The sequence below is a fragment of the Molossus molossus genome, unplaced genomic scaffold, assembly GCF_014108415.1.
Source record: "Molossus molossus isolate mMolMol1 unplaced genomic scaffold, mMolMol1.p scaffold_m16_p_23, whole genome shotgun sequence".
Taxonomy (NCBI): Eukaryota; Metazoa; Chordata; class Mammalia; order Chiroptera; family Molossidae; genus Molossus; species Molossus molossus.
The window spans coordinates 13,795,472-13,808,638 of NW_023425359.1; the positions used below are offsets into that span (position 1 = coordinate 13,795,472).

At 48.8% G+C, this 13,167-nt stretch overlaps 1 protein-coding gene across 1 annotated transcript in view; it reads left to right on the forward strand.

Annotated features, from left to right (window-relative positions):
• Positions 1–1,773: 1,773 nt before the first annotated feature.
• ITPKB (inositol-trisphosphate 3-kinase B) overlaps positions 1,774–13,167 on the forward strand; it is a 99,009-nt gene continuing 87,615 nt past the window's right edge. The window contains exon 1 of the mRNA XM_036277455.1: positions 1,774–3,752. Coding sequence (XP_036133348.1) covers positions 1,815–3,752 — 1,938 coding nt within the window. The 5' untranslated portion in view covers positions 1,774–1,814. The remainder of the gene's footprint in view (positions 3,753–13,167) is intronic.

The following is a 13,167-nucleotide window of genomic DNA, read 5'->3' on the forward strand; positions in this document are numbered from 1 at the left end:
AACAAACACTGAAGTAGCCCGGAGCAGACGCGGACAGGGGTACTATCTCCACCGCCTAGAAGGGCGTGCAGGGCCGGCCCCGCGTCGCCACCGCCGGGATCACTCGGCCCCCAGACCTGGAGCGTTTTTCTTTCTTTCGCACTCTCATTTTTTGTCTTCCATTGCTCGGGGAGGAAATCATTTCTGAGCTTTTTAACTTTTAAAGCCATCTTGTTCCTGGGCCATGTAGTCTGCACAGGACTCGGGAATCTGAGAAATTGCAGGTAAGTTTGGCGGCTTTTTAACGGCTCTCGCCTCTGAACCGTCTTTCCCCTCCCAGCTCTGGGTCGAATCTGAGCGTCCCGGGTTATGAAAAGGCGCAGAGAGATGGGCTGGAGAGACCGGAGAAGGGGTTTTGATTTGGGAGGGTGGCGCAGAGTCGAGGTAAGGGGAGAGCAGGGAGAGGCGAGTAGTCGGCGTTTCTTCTGCTCGCCTTCCAGGCCGCGGGCTCCGCGCCACCTCCCCCGGGCGCTCCAGGCGTCCCCCAGCTAGGGCGGCAGGGCGGCTCCGCGGGTGCCGAGCGAGGCTGCCCAGGATGCGGAGAAGCCCTGCACTTGGCCGCACTGCCCGAGGGTTTGGATCTCGGGCCCCTGGGAGGTGTGCAGAGCCCGGGCTCCCGTGCGGCTGCAGCCGCGCACGCCCTGGAGTTCTTCCGAGTGAACGCGGGTCCCGGAGCCCGCAGGGACAGCCGTGTCCTCGGGCACAGGGAGTGCGGAGGCTGACTCGCTGTCCGCGCGGGAACACACACACACACACACACACACACACACGCCCCTCCGCTGGGGGTGACGGCAGGGGGCAGCGAGTATTGGTTCCGGTATAGGAGACGTGCAGCTCTTTGGCCCCGGGCGCGCGCAGGCGCGCCCACATTCACAGAACATACTTGTTTGGGGACAGGGGACAAAGCTGATGCTGAAAATGCCTCGGCTGCGGCCCCACCGCGCGCCTAGACCTTCGTAGGCCGAGGGACACAGCCCCAAGGCCGGGGTCAGGAAGGTAAACGGCAGGCACTCAAGGTCCTCCCAGCCTCGAGCACAGGCAGCGACGGAGAGAAGGCAGGTCCTGTTCAGGTTCCCTTTGAGTCGGTCCGGGATGACCAGAGAGGGTGGAGCGGGGAGATCCTGAACTCCAGGGGCGGGGGAGGCCCCGTTATACCCAGTATAACCTATGTTTGCTCAGACGGAAGACCAGGAGAGGGTGGGTGGGTGTCCTCACTATCAGAGGCAGTCGCGTCCTGCACACGGGACATTCAGGGACTAAGCAGTTGCACATCGTCCCCTACCCATCCGCGTGGCTCCGGAGACGAGTCTTAGAATTTGGAATTTGAAGGCACCTCCAAAGCAATAATAACCTAGAGTGAGGGATGGGAGCGCACTTGGAAAAGGCACACCCACCACCGTGCTGGCCACTGACACCCCCAGGGCTTGTGTCCTCACGCAGCCTCGGTCGGTGAGACATCCACTGGCCCAATCCCCGATAGATTGGGGTTCTGCGGGTCGAGGCGTTCCCTCCCGGTTCCCCACACCGGACCTACGGGGTCCTGACTTTTCTCCTTGTGTCTCCACAGCGGCGCTGTTGTTTATGGAGCTTTGGGCGGGGGCTGAGCCCGCAGTCCTGCCCCTCGCCCGGCGCCCAGGCCATGCCACTACATCTGTGCGCGGAGCCGCGGCCGCCGGGCCTCCGGGGCTGAACCGGGAGCCGCGGGAGGAGGAGGCGCGGGCGGCGGAGCCGGAACGGGAGCCGCGGCGGCGGCGAGCAGCGCGGGACCCAGTACTATGGCTATGTACTGCTATGCACTCAACAGCCTGGTGATCATGAATAGCGCCAACCAGGTGAAGAGCGGCTGCGCCCCCCGGCCCAGCAGCAGCGAGACACCCCCACCGCCGGGGAGCGCCGTGTTGAGCCCCGGCAGCGTTTTCAGCCCCGGGAGAAGCTCCTCTTTCCTCTTCCCCCCGACCGAGTCGTTCTCGCCCGAGGAGCCCGGGAGCCCCGGGGGCTGGCGGAGTGGCCGGCGCAGGCTGAATAGCGGCAGCGGCAGCGGCAGTGGCAGCAGCAGCAGCGTGGGCAGCCCGGGTTGGGCGGGTCGCCTGAGAGGGGACGGGCAGCAGGTAGTGACCGCCGGTCCCCTCTCTCCTCCAGGGCCGGAGGAGGCCCAGAGGAAGCTGCGAATCCTGCAACGCGAGTTGCAGAACGTGCAGGTGAACCAGAAAGTGGGCATGTTCGAGGCGCACATCCAGGCGCAGAGCTCCGCCATTCAAGCGCCCCGCAGCCCGCGTTTGGGCAGGGCACGTTCGCCCTCCCCATGCCCCTTCCGCAGCAGCAGTCAGCCCCCAGGAAGGGTCCTGGCTCAGAGCGACGAACGGAGGACCAAGTCCTGGGGGGACCAATGTCCAGAGACCTCAGAGGCCGACTCCAGGAGGAGTGCAGGGGCACCCAGCCTAAGCCTCTCCAAGGACAAGGAGGGAGTGGCACCTTTTCCCTGCCTGGCCTCCCCGTCGGGCTCAGGGGCTCAGGGTCTAGCCTCTTCGGTGAGAGTTGAGAAGGGAGTTCCTGCCAGACCCCACTGTGTCTCACCCGTAGCTATGGAAATTGACAAGAGGGTCTCCCCTCCTTTGGAAACTCGGAGCTGCGAAGCTCCCTCGTTAGGGCCGATCGGAGCAAACTCTGTAATAGCCACAGAAGTGGCAGCGAGAGCTACATCCACTGGGCCACACCATCCGCACGACCCTGCCCTCATGGAGCTGCCTGAGAGGCCCCAGGAGCTTCGGGGTGTGCATTCCCCGTCACCTCCTCCGGCCCTGGTGGAGGGTAAGGGGCAGTCTCCGGCCAGTGAGAGAAGCCCAGCCTCTGAGAGGGGCGGGCCTCGCGGTGGAGAGCCCCCTGGGAAGGTGGGGAAAGAAAATCTGTCCTGTGGCATGCCGGGCCCCGGGGAACCTGAAGCGGGCGAAAGGCCAGAGAAGAGGACTGTGGACGCGCAAAAACGCTCAGAACCCTCTGAGGCCCTGAGCTGGTTCAGGGGGTCAGGAGACCCGGGCTCGGTAGGGCCCGAGGTGACCCAGACTGGGGCCCCAGTGGTCTGGGAGCCACCACAGCGTTCCAACGGAGTGGATGAAGGGTCTCCGATGCCGGGTTTGCGTGGGGGCAGCAGCTCAGCACAGCCAGGAGCGGGGGAGTTGAAGTTGGGAATTCCCGCTGCCGGAATGCTGGAACCTTTGCCCTGTTGGGAAGCAGCAAAAGATGTGAAAGAACCTCAGTGCCTTCCTGGGGACAGAGTGGGTGGGCAGCCTGGGAACTCCAGTGCTTGGCTGGGCCCCATGGAGGAAGCCCATCTGGCCTGGACGTGTGGCACTGGGGTACAATCCCAGGGGACTTGGGGAAGCCCACCGCTGGAGAGAACCATGCACTTCAGCCCAGAGCTGCTCTCCCCAGATCAGAAAGACAAGCCTTCCCTGAGGGAGGCCTGCAGCCCCAGCAACATACCTGCTGTCATCATTACAGACATGGGTGCCCAGGAGGATGGGGTCTTGGAGGAGGCTCAGGGCAGCCCGCTGGGCAGCCTGCCCCTGAGGAAACTGTCCTCTTCCTCTGCCTCCTCCACTGGCTTCTCCTCCTCCTATGAGGACTCGGAGGAGGACATCTCCAGTGACCCTGAGCGCTGCCTGGACCCCAACTCTGCCTTCCTGCATACCCTGGACCAGCAAAAGCCCAGAGTGGTAAGTCTTGCCCTAGAACTTGAGCTGCTTTCATGCCCTATGTGTCCCTGTGTTTCTGACTTTCTGCTGAGTCATGAAGACCCTGGCCTTGGTGTGGGGCAGTCACAATTTATATTCTCTCCAGGTGTGTTTGCTGGGCAGGTGCTTAGGCACTGACCATGCACTTTGTAAGATTTCCATGTACATCTTAAAAAACAAGTTTTATGGTACCTCTGGCAGGTCACCATCACTTCGTAGGAAGACAACATTCATGAATGTTACCAAGATCTTCCTGATTAATCCCCAGAGATAGCGAACAGAGCTGCTAAGTGTAGCTTTTGTCTGCTCAGGCGAATCACGTAATGTTGTGACTCTTAGGCAGAAGAAAACTGACAAGGACGTCATTGAATTAACTCATCCTCTGTACTAAGAGGCCAGGAAAATGAGTGATGTGATTCTGTGACAGGGCCCTTGAACCTGTACATGTGGTTGTGACGGGTCTGTTGAGTGAAGAACCACTTAGCCTCACTAAGTTAAGTAAGGACCTTGCAATATTCATAGGACTAAGTAACTAAGATAGCATTTGATGTATCAGTTAAGATAAAAACCATGCTTTGCATTTCTTTAATCACAGGATGTTATATTTGGTCTAATTCCTGAGATAGGGACCTGGGTAATATCTCTAGGGTAGACACCATCTAAAGGCTATGCTTGTGGACTGGTACAGGTACATTTCAGGTACATTTTTAAGTGCATCTGTTTTGATTCATCATACTGACATCTTGTTCTGGCTATGGCCATTGACATGAGTTTATTTCTGTTGTGGTTAATCTCAGTCCTTGGCTGTTTTCACTCTTAGGATGATCAGAGTGTCTTACAGAGGACGTAGAGTTGAAGCTAGCACTTCTGAAAAGGTCTGGACTTTCTCTCAGCTTTTCTAGAGACTGGGGAATTTCCTAGTTCAGTGTACAAGGGCTTCTTGTGCTACCGTGGGGAAAGTCTGCATTTTAGGTAGCCTTCCGATTTCATCTTGAATATCCAATACTGTTCATTGTACCTCTACGACTTAAACCCCAGCAACTGAGAACTTAATATTTCTTTCTTTGTCCTTGTCTAAGGTATTTTGTACCTCAAACCATGTTTCTCTCTCACTCCCACTTCAGAAATCACAGTCTGGATTTTTGAAGCCTAGGCATCTCTCTTCTTGAAACTGCACTCTGTGTTGATGATGGGGAGGCAAATGTATATGCAAAATCTGGCCCCAGCCAACCTGGCAGTCTGTGGCCAGGGCAGAGCCTCAGGCATGGGCACACCACCGTCAGGGGAGGGATGGTTCGCTTGGAAGGGGATGGTGGTAAAGGACAGGTGGAAAGTGCTTCTCACTGAAGATGGGGCCCAGCTTTCTCTGCCTTCCTGCCTACAGTTAAAGGCAAGAAGGAGCCGGTCCTCTGTTCACTCCTCCCATTTGCTTTTTAAGCCCTGAAGCATCACTGGCACAGCCCAGGTGCTTTAACTTGTTCTCCAACTTTCCATTCGCCCTCTCTAGTGGTGGATCCGCAGCTCCTATTGGCTGGTTCTCAAAACAGTTTGTGCATTGATGTTTGAAAAGGGCTCTTGTCTGGGAGTGAGTTAAAGGGGAGAAAAATAGTGACAGGTGATCCTTGTTCCTTTTTTTTTCATTTGCCAGAAGAAAACGGACTGAGAAACCAGAGGGTTGAGTGGTGTTTTCAAGGTAGCTAACAGGTCCAGAGGTAGAAATGAGGCCTGCCTTTTGTCCAGCCTCCTTCCCACTTTCAAACAGGTTTCCAGACACTCACAGAGCAGGGCCAGGGAAGAGTCCCCTGGCAGCTTTGCTCTCGGAATCACATGAGGCTGGTGAGTGTGTGTGTGGGGGGAGGAGGGGTAACCAACTGGAAATTATGGGATCCTAAGGGACGGTTAAGCTTTTGGTTGAGTGTTTGCATGATAAGCTACGTTTTCTTTTTCTTGTACAGATTGTTATGGTGGGGCTGTATTTGTGACACCATAACATTTGCTCACTGGGTCAAAAATCCCTTGATTACCTAGTATTGATATTTTGTCTACAGAAGACCAGACATCTTGATTGGCTGGGCCTTTTGGCTGGGCTTCTCCGTTTTACAGATAAAACCTGAGCCAGCTCTGTCCGAGGCACTACAACACCCTGTTCTCTTCCCTGGCCCTTGCTGCTTGTTTTTATACTGCACTCCGGGTGCGTACATCCTCACACGTGCTCACATTCACTCACACGCCTCACACATGTTCACCCTCACACACACTCACCCTCACACATGTTCACACATATGTTCACTCATACAAACACACACACCCTCACCCTCACACATGCTCTCACACACATACCCTCACACTCACACACCCTCACCCTCACCTGTGCTCACACAGGCTCACACACACAGACTTGAAACTGCACGCTCAGCCTTCCAGCCCCTGGCCCTCAGAGGTTTTGACGCTGCTCAGAGTTAAACCTTTGCTGCCTGTGTGGCACCTGCTGGGGGGAACTGCCTGTGTGTGATGCAGTGTGCAGACCGAGGTGACAGCCTGGAGAAACCGGGAGCTGGCTGCTTCGTCAGCGGTTTTGCTGTCTGGTCTCCCTGCAGCTCATCACTGTTGGGAATCTCAGAACTGGTGTTCGGGGAATTCAGAGGCTGTCCTTATAGTTAAAAATACAGTGAAAAGCAAGTCGTTTGGAAATGTACTCTGAAAATTACTTCACTGTTTAGATTATGCAAATTAGCAAAGGCCTTTACACTGGAAGGGAAGGTGGTGAGAAGGCCCAGTCTCCTCGTTTGCTTCCATGGGAAGGAGCTAGAAAGACCTCTCAGAAACATGCAAAGTGTTTTGGGCCTTTCCTGTGTTTTCTGATGATCCTGACAGATGCGTCTGTCCCTGAAATAGAATGTTCCAAGTTTTTGCACCTGCATGTCTGTTTATAAAGGATCGGACACTTGAAATTTGCTTGGAAGAAACTGTATTACATGCCTTGTGTTCAATGGCTTAAATTCGGGCACATTTATTCTTCACTGGGATCTGAATAGAAGCGAATTTCACTGAGCAAGGATGGTGTTCTCGCTTTTGTTTTTTAAAAATAACTCAAAATTAATCATCAGTTCTTTACTTTCCTCTGTTATTCCATTTAAAGAGTATCTGAGCCATTGAAACACTAGGCTTAAAGGACTATATTAAAATTATGTGTGCATATTACTTTAAAAAGTAGATTTTATTGATTTATTCCAAAATTGTACTGTCAATTATAGGCACATAAAACAAAACAAAATGACCGAGTTGCCTGCAGGGTGGGAATAGGGGAGGGGAGGATATATAAAGAAGTATAATACAAAATCTTTGGTTTCTTGGTGCTTACTACTTTCTAAGGGCCATTGGAGGTTTTTTTCTTTTCTTTTTCTTTTTTTTTTTTTGTATTGACTAATTTTGTTGTATTTTTAAAAAATCCTCACCCAAGGATATTTTTCTGTTTATCTTCAGATAGAGTGGGAGGGAGGGGGAGAGAGAGAGAAACATTGATGCGAGAGAAACACATCGACTGGTTGCCTCCTGCAAAACCCCACCCAGGGCCAGGGACGAACCACAATTGAGGCATGTGCCCTTGACTAGAATCGAACCCGTGACTCTTTGGTCCATGGGCTGACACTCTAACTGCTGAGCCAAATCAGCCAGGGCTAGTTTTGTTGTCTTAATTTTTTTCTTTTTCTTTTTATCCTCACCCAAGGACGCTTTTGCATGTATCTTCAGATAGAGAAGGAGGGAGAGAGGGAGAGAAACATCCATGTGAGAGAGACACATCGGGTAGTTGCCACCCACACGACCCCAACCAGGGCCGGGGACAAAGTGCAACCGAGGTACTTGCCCTTAGCGGGAACTAAACCCGGGTCTCTCTGGACTGCAGGCTGACGCTCTAACTGCTGAGTCAAACCGGCCAGGGCTTATTTTTCAATTACAGTTGATGTACAATTTTATATTTGTTTTAGGAGTACCACATAGTGATTGGACATTTATATAACTTATGGAGAGATCTCTCTTGATAAGTCTAGTACCGATCTTTATTGTCTTTGTTGAGTGAAAAACTAACTCATACATGTAGTAAAAAGTTCACACAGTTTATAAAGGTATTATGTGGTTTTGAAAAGTATACAATTTTTATTTGTGGGCAAATGAAATTAAAATTTCAAAGCCTTTGAGGATTACTTTTTAAAAATGAATGTAGTGGTGAGTACTTTTAAGAAGAAAATTCTTTTCTGGATGAGAATGTTGGAGGCTTGGCTCTGGGGGGCGGTGTATCTGAATCAGGTAGAATATGTAGTTTTCTTGAGATGGGGCCGCCTTCTTCTCTGTCAGGTGTGTAGATAGGACCTTTCTGGCAAAGCCTCAGCACTTCTCAGATCTGGTAGGACACTGAGTCATTTATGTGAGGTTCTGGTTGTTACTTTGATTTGTTTAGGGACAAAGAAACCAAGACTCAGAGAGATACAAGGGACCCAAGGACACACTCATGGTTCCACTCTCTGGCTCAGTTTCCTCCCTTAATAATGTGCTTATTGTGCCAGCCAGTCATCCTGTGCACTGAAGGGTTGACAATCCATTCCTGGTCAGAGCACATGCCTGGGTTTCAATCCCCCATTAGGGTGCATATGGAGGGCAACTGATCAGTGTTTCTCTCTCACATCAGTGTTTCTTTCTGTCTCTCTCTCTCCCCATTCCTCTCTCTAAGCATGTCCTCAGGTGAGGATTAGAAAAAGAAATAAAAAATGAAATGTGCCTATTGCATGAGGATTGGGGTCTGTCTAGTTCTAACTCTCTGTGACTATCTAATTGTAGACATTTGATAGAAAACTTGGTGTATGTGACACTTCAGGGTGTCTGGAAGTGTGACAAGATTCCTTTGGTGTAGACCAAGAGGCCAAAATTGGGCACATTTAATTTTGTGCTTTTACCTTAGACCCATTAATTGATCTGCCTCTCTTCTGCCTCTACTGGAAAACTGGTTCTTTTAAATTTCACAATGAAAAAAAGCATCATCAAAATAAATCATCAGTATGATCCCCAAGATTCTTATTAATAATTAGACTGATGTTAGAGGCTGTGCTGGTAGGGTGCCAGGACATTAACCTGAAAAGTAAATGCTGATATCTGAGGGCCTTGGCTTCCTCCGATATTTCAGTTTAGAAACTGAGGCTTTGCCTACACAGAGCCAGAACATCACTTCAAAAGTCTTTTGTTTTTTATCAAAGATAAAAGTAACTCAACCAGCTGAAAATTCTTTCAAATAAAGTGGGGGGTATAGAGAAAAAGAGAGATTGCAAAAAAGAGATATTTAGGCCCTGGCCGGTTTGGCTCAGCGGTTAGAGCGTCCACCTGCGGTCCGGAGAGACCCGGGTTCGGTTCCCGCTAAGGGCATGTACCTCGGTTGCAGTTTGTCCCCGGCCCTGGTTGGTTGTGCGGGTGGCAGCCACTCGATGTGTCCCTTTCACATCGCTGTTTCTCTCTCTCTCTCTCTCTCTTCCTCTCTCTCCCTCCCACTCTATCTGTACAAAAAAATGGAAAAATGTCCTCGAGTGAGGATAAAAAAAAAAAAAAGAGAGAGATGTTTAGGCATTGCAAAAACACAGGATTCACCTAGCCTTTGGGTTTTATAAGAAAAATATATTAAACCAGTCAGTTGCTGCTTTGAGAAAAATGTTTCAGGTGTAAGATAAATCACTTTCAGAACTTTTGTTTTTTAAGTGCTGAATTGCTACGAAGTCATGTTTGTGATTTTGTTGGCACATACCTGTTACATGTAGTTACAGATTAGATTAGTTCTGTGTAGTTTGTTTATATACCTAGGAGCATTGATAACATTGTTTAGGCATATTTTCTTTTGTCAGATTTTGGCTTTGTTATCTAAAAGTGGAATTTTAAAATATTTAATGGAAAGAATTTTATATCTTGATAGAAAAACCTTTGTAGACTTCAGGTAATTGGCAGGAATCTAAATGAACTCAGAAACTCTTCTAATTCCTGTTGTGGTTAAACCTTCAATGTGGAAGGTTCTATGGGTTTTGATAGGAGATGAGACCACAGCGTTGTAGGTTATACACATTGTGCCCTCAAATCTGTGACCAGTACGCCTTGCAATGATTTTTTTCCTAAGTAGAATTGGCACAGATGTAATTTTCATGAATCAGGGGAGCTCGTTGTTTAAGAAATCACACCAAACCCAACGGGGAATTCTTTTGAAATATGAAAAGCCCTTTATTTAGTATGCCAAGTACCATTTTGTTATCTGGATGTTTGGGATTTTGTATGTCCAGTTCTTCTGAGGGTGTTATAAGCAGTCTCAGCATCATGGAGCAGAAACACCCAGCATTGCAGCTTTCCCTCAGACCAATGGGTCCAGTCTACCTGACTGTGAAACCTATTTTGAGGTCTGGAAGGATCATCCGACCTGGTCACATGACCCTAGAGTCAAACTCGTGTCTCACTGTGGTTCTTCTAGATACCTGGTCATTCATTTTTCCAGGGTAGATTGTTATTTTAAAGACAATTCAAGTCTCCTTGGCTGAAAGGCTGAAAGACATGAATGAATGTATATGATGTCGTTAGCCCTGGTGGGTTTTGTGGTTAGAGCATCAGCCTGCGGACCAAGGAGTTGGGGGTTTGATTCCGGTCAAGGGCCTGTATCTTGGTTGCGGTCCGTCCCTGGCCCTGGTTGGAGTCGTGTAGGAGGCAACCAGTTGATGTGTCTCTCTCACGTTGATGTTTCTCTTTTTCTCCCTCCCTCCCACTCTATCTGAAGATAGATGGAAAAATATACTTGGGTGAGGATTAAAATAATAATAATAATAATAATAATAATAATAATAATAATAATAATATATGACCTCCTTAGGCAGTTAGGCCTCTGTTTTTCTATTAAAAACAAAAACGTTTCTATAGCTTATATAACTAGCATAATATAAAACTGGGTTTGGGAAAGGCTTGAGAGCTCATTTCTTCCAACATCCACATTTTACAGATGAGGAAAGCAAGTTCAAAAAATGTTCCCTAAGCGTCGGCCTGCGGTACAGAGAGACCCGGGTTCGGTTCCCGCTAAGGGCATGTACCTCGGTTGCAGTTTGTCCCCGGCCCTGGTTGGTCGTGCGGGTGGCAGCCACTCGATGTGTCCCTTCACATCGATGTTTCTCTCTCTCTCTTCCTCTCTCTCCCTCCCGCTCTATCTGAACAAAAAAAATGTAAAAATGTCCTCGGGTGAGGATAAAAAATAAATAAATAAATAAATAAAAAATGTTCCCTATAGTACAGGACCCACATTTACATTCTTTTTATTTAAAAAACTTCATTAGTGGATGAACTCCTTGTCCTGGGAGCTCTACCTTGGCTTTAAACATAGTACATGTTTTCAAATCATTTGTTAAAGGAATGGGTGAATGAATGAAGGAATAGATAAGAGACAACATCTCATTATCTGTTCATAAAAAAAAATGTTGAACCATCTGGAAGATGAAGAACAAAGAAAGGGGATCCCTGGCCGGTTTGGCTCAGCGGTTGGAGCATCGGCCTGCGGTACAGAGAGACCTGGGTTCGGTTCCCGCTAAGGGCGCGTACCTCGGTTGCAGTTTGTCCCCGGCCCTGGTTGGTTGTGTGGGTGGCAGCCACTCGATGTGTCCCTTTCACATCAATGTCTCTCTCTCTCCCTCTTCCTCTCTCTCCCTCCCGCTCTATCTGAACAAAAAGTGGAAAAATGTCCTCCGGTGAGGATAAAAAAAAAGAAAGGGGAAAAAAAGAACAATGATGGCAAGCTCATTGCTTATTCCTGTGACTTTGACCCATAGGGGTAATGGTGACAGACTGGAGTTTAAAAGACTTGGAGTGAAATCCCAGTCTACAACATAGCTTGCAAGCCCTCTGAAAAATGAGGAGAGTAGGCGTGACCTCATGGGGTCAGAGTTCAGTGATGCAGTGTTTATATAAGTACTTAGCATATGTAGAGGCTCCAGAAATGTGGTCAAGGTGAACTTGGGAGACATCTTGAGTACTGGTGAGGCAATGTCTGTCTTGAAATTTCGTTAGGTCCCTTGGAAGAAATGCTTTGTAGCAATCCTAGGATTTTGTTTAGGTCCCACTTTCATCCCAATACAATCCAGAAAGGCTGGAATGAAATTAAATTTCTCAAAGACTGGTATACACAGGCTATTGTGAAACCACGACAGTTTCATGAAGTGTCTTTCATGGAACATTGAGAATAAGGCTGGCCTTCCCTTCTCTCTAGACTGTTTCCTGGTGTTATTTCCTTTGGCTCATTTGCTGGGTTGGGGATTATTTTAAGGCTGGAAATCAAAGAGACATATGGGTGAATAGCTTGCAGAAGTGCATACTGTATACAGGGCCTTAAGGAGTAAGGTCAATGATGACACCTTTTTGCAGAGTTTTTATAGGGAAGACCACTCTGATGTTTCCTGCTTGAATGTAGGACCGTTCAAGCTTTCTCTGAGAAGTGGTTTGTAATCATCATCATCACCACCATCATCAGTTAACTTGCAAGTAACACGAAGGCTGTTTACTAACTTGTCTGGCGTGTTGTTCAACAATTTCATTAAGAAGTCACTGTTAAAAACCTGATCTTGCTCTGGCCTGCTTGGCTCAGTGGTTAGAATGTAGGCCCTCAGACTGAAGGGTCTCAGGTTCAATTCCCAGTCAAGGGCACCTATCTGCGTTGCAGGTTTGAGGACCGTGTGGGAGACAACCTCTCTCTCCCTCTCCCCCTCTCCCTCCCTCTCTCTCTCTGTCTCTCTCAGTCTCTCCCCCTCTCTCTCTCCCTTTCTCTCTCTTTTTCTCTCTCTCTCCCTCTCCCTCTCTCTCCCTCCCTCCGTCCTGCTCTATCTAAAAATCAATGGAGAAATATCCTCGGGTGAGGATTACAAACAAAAACAACAAGAAAAAAATTATCTTTCCCCTCCATTGAGCTTTATTGTATTGACTGGATATCACTTAATGGAAATTTATTCAACAAAAGGCTACTAGTCAATATGCCTACATTTTTTTTATTCCTTGAAAATTTTACATCTATTTTGCTCCCAACCAACTGATAATCTTCATAATTAATTAAGAAGTTGGAGCTACAAACAGGAAGCAAGGAGAATGAACCTCCTCAATTCATATTTATGTATTATGTTATAACGGGGGGGGGGCAGGATATGGTTTTATTTCCTCATTTTGGATTATGTAAAAGAACTTTGCACTCAACCAGAGATGGTGATGGTTAATTTTCGACTAAAAAGTATCCTCCCTCATGAAGTTCACTGTTATCCTGTTAATCTAGCATTTTACTTTTGTGGTAAGATTCTGGGTGGAAAGGGAAAATTAAGTGATACAGCATCTCAAACAAAGACATTGAGATTAT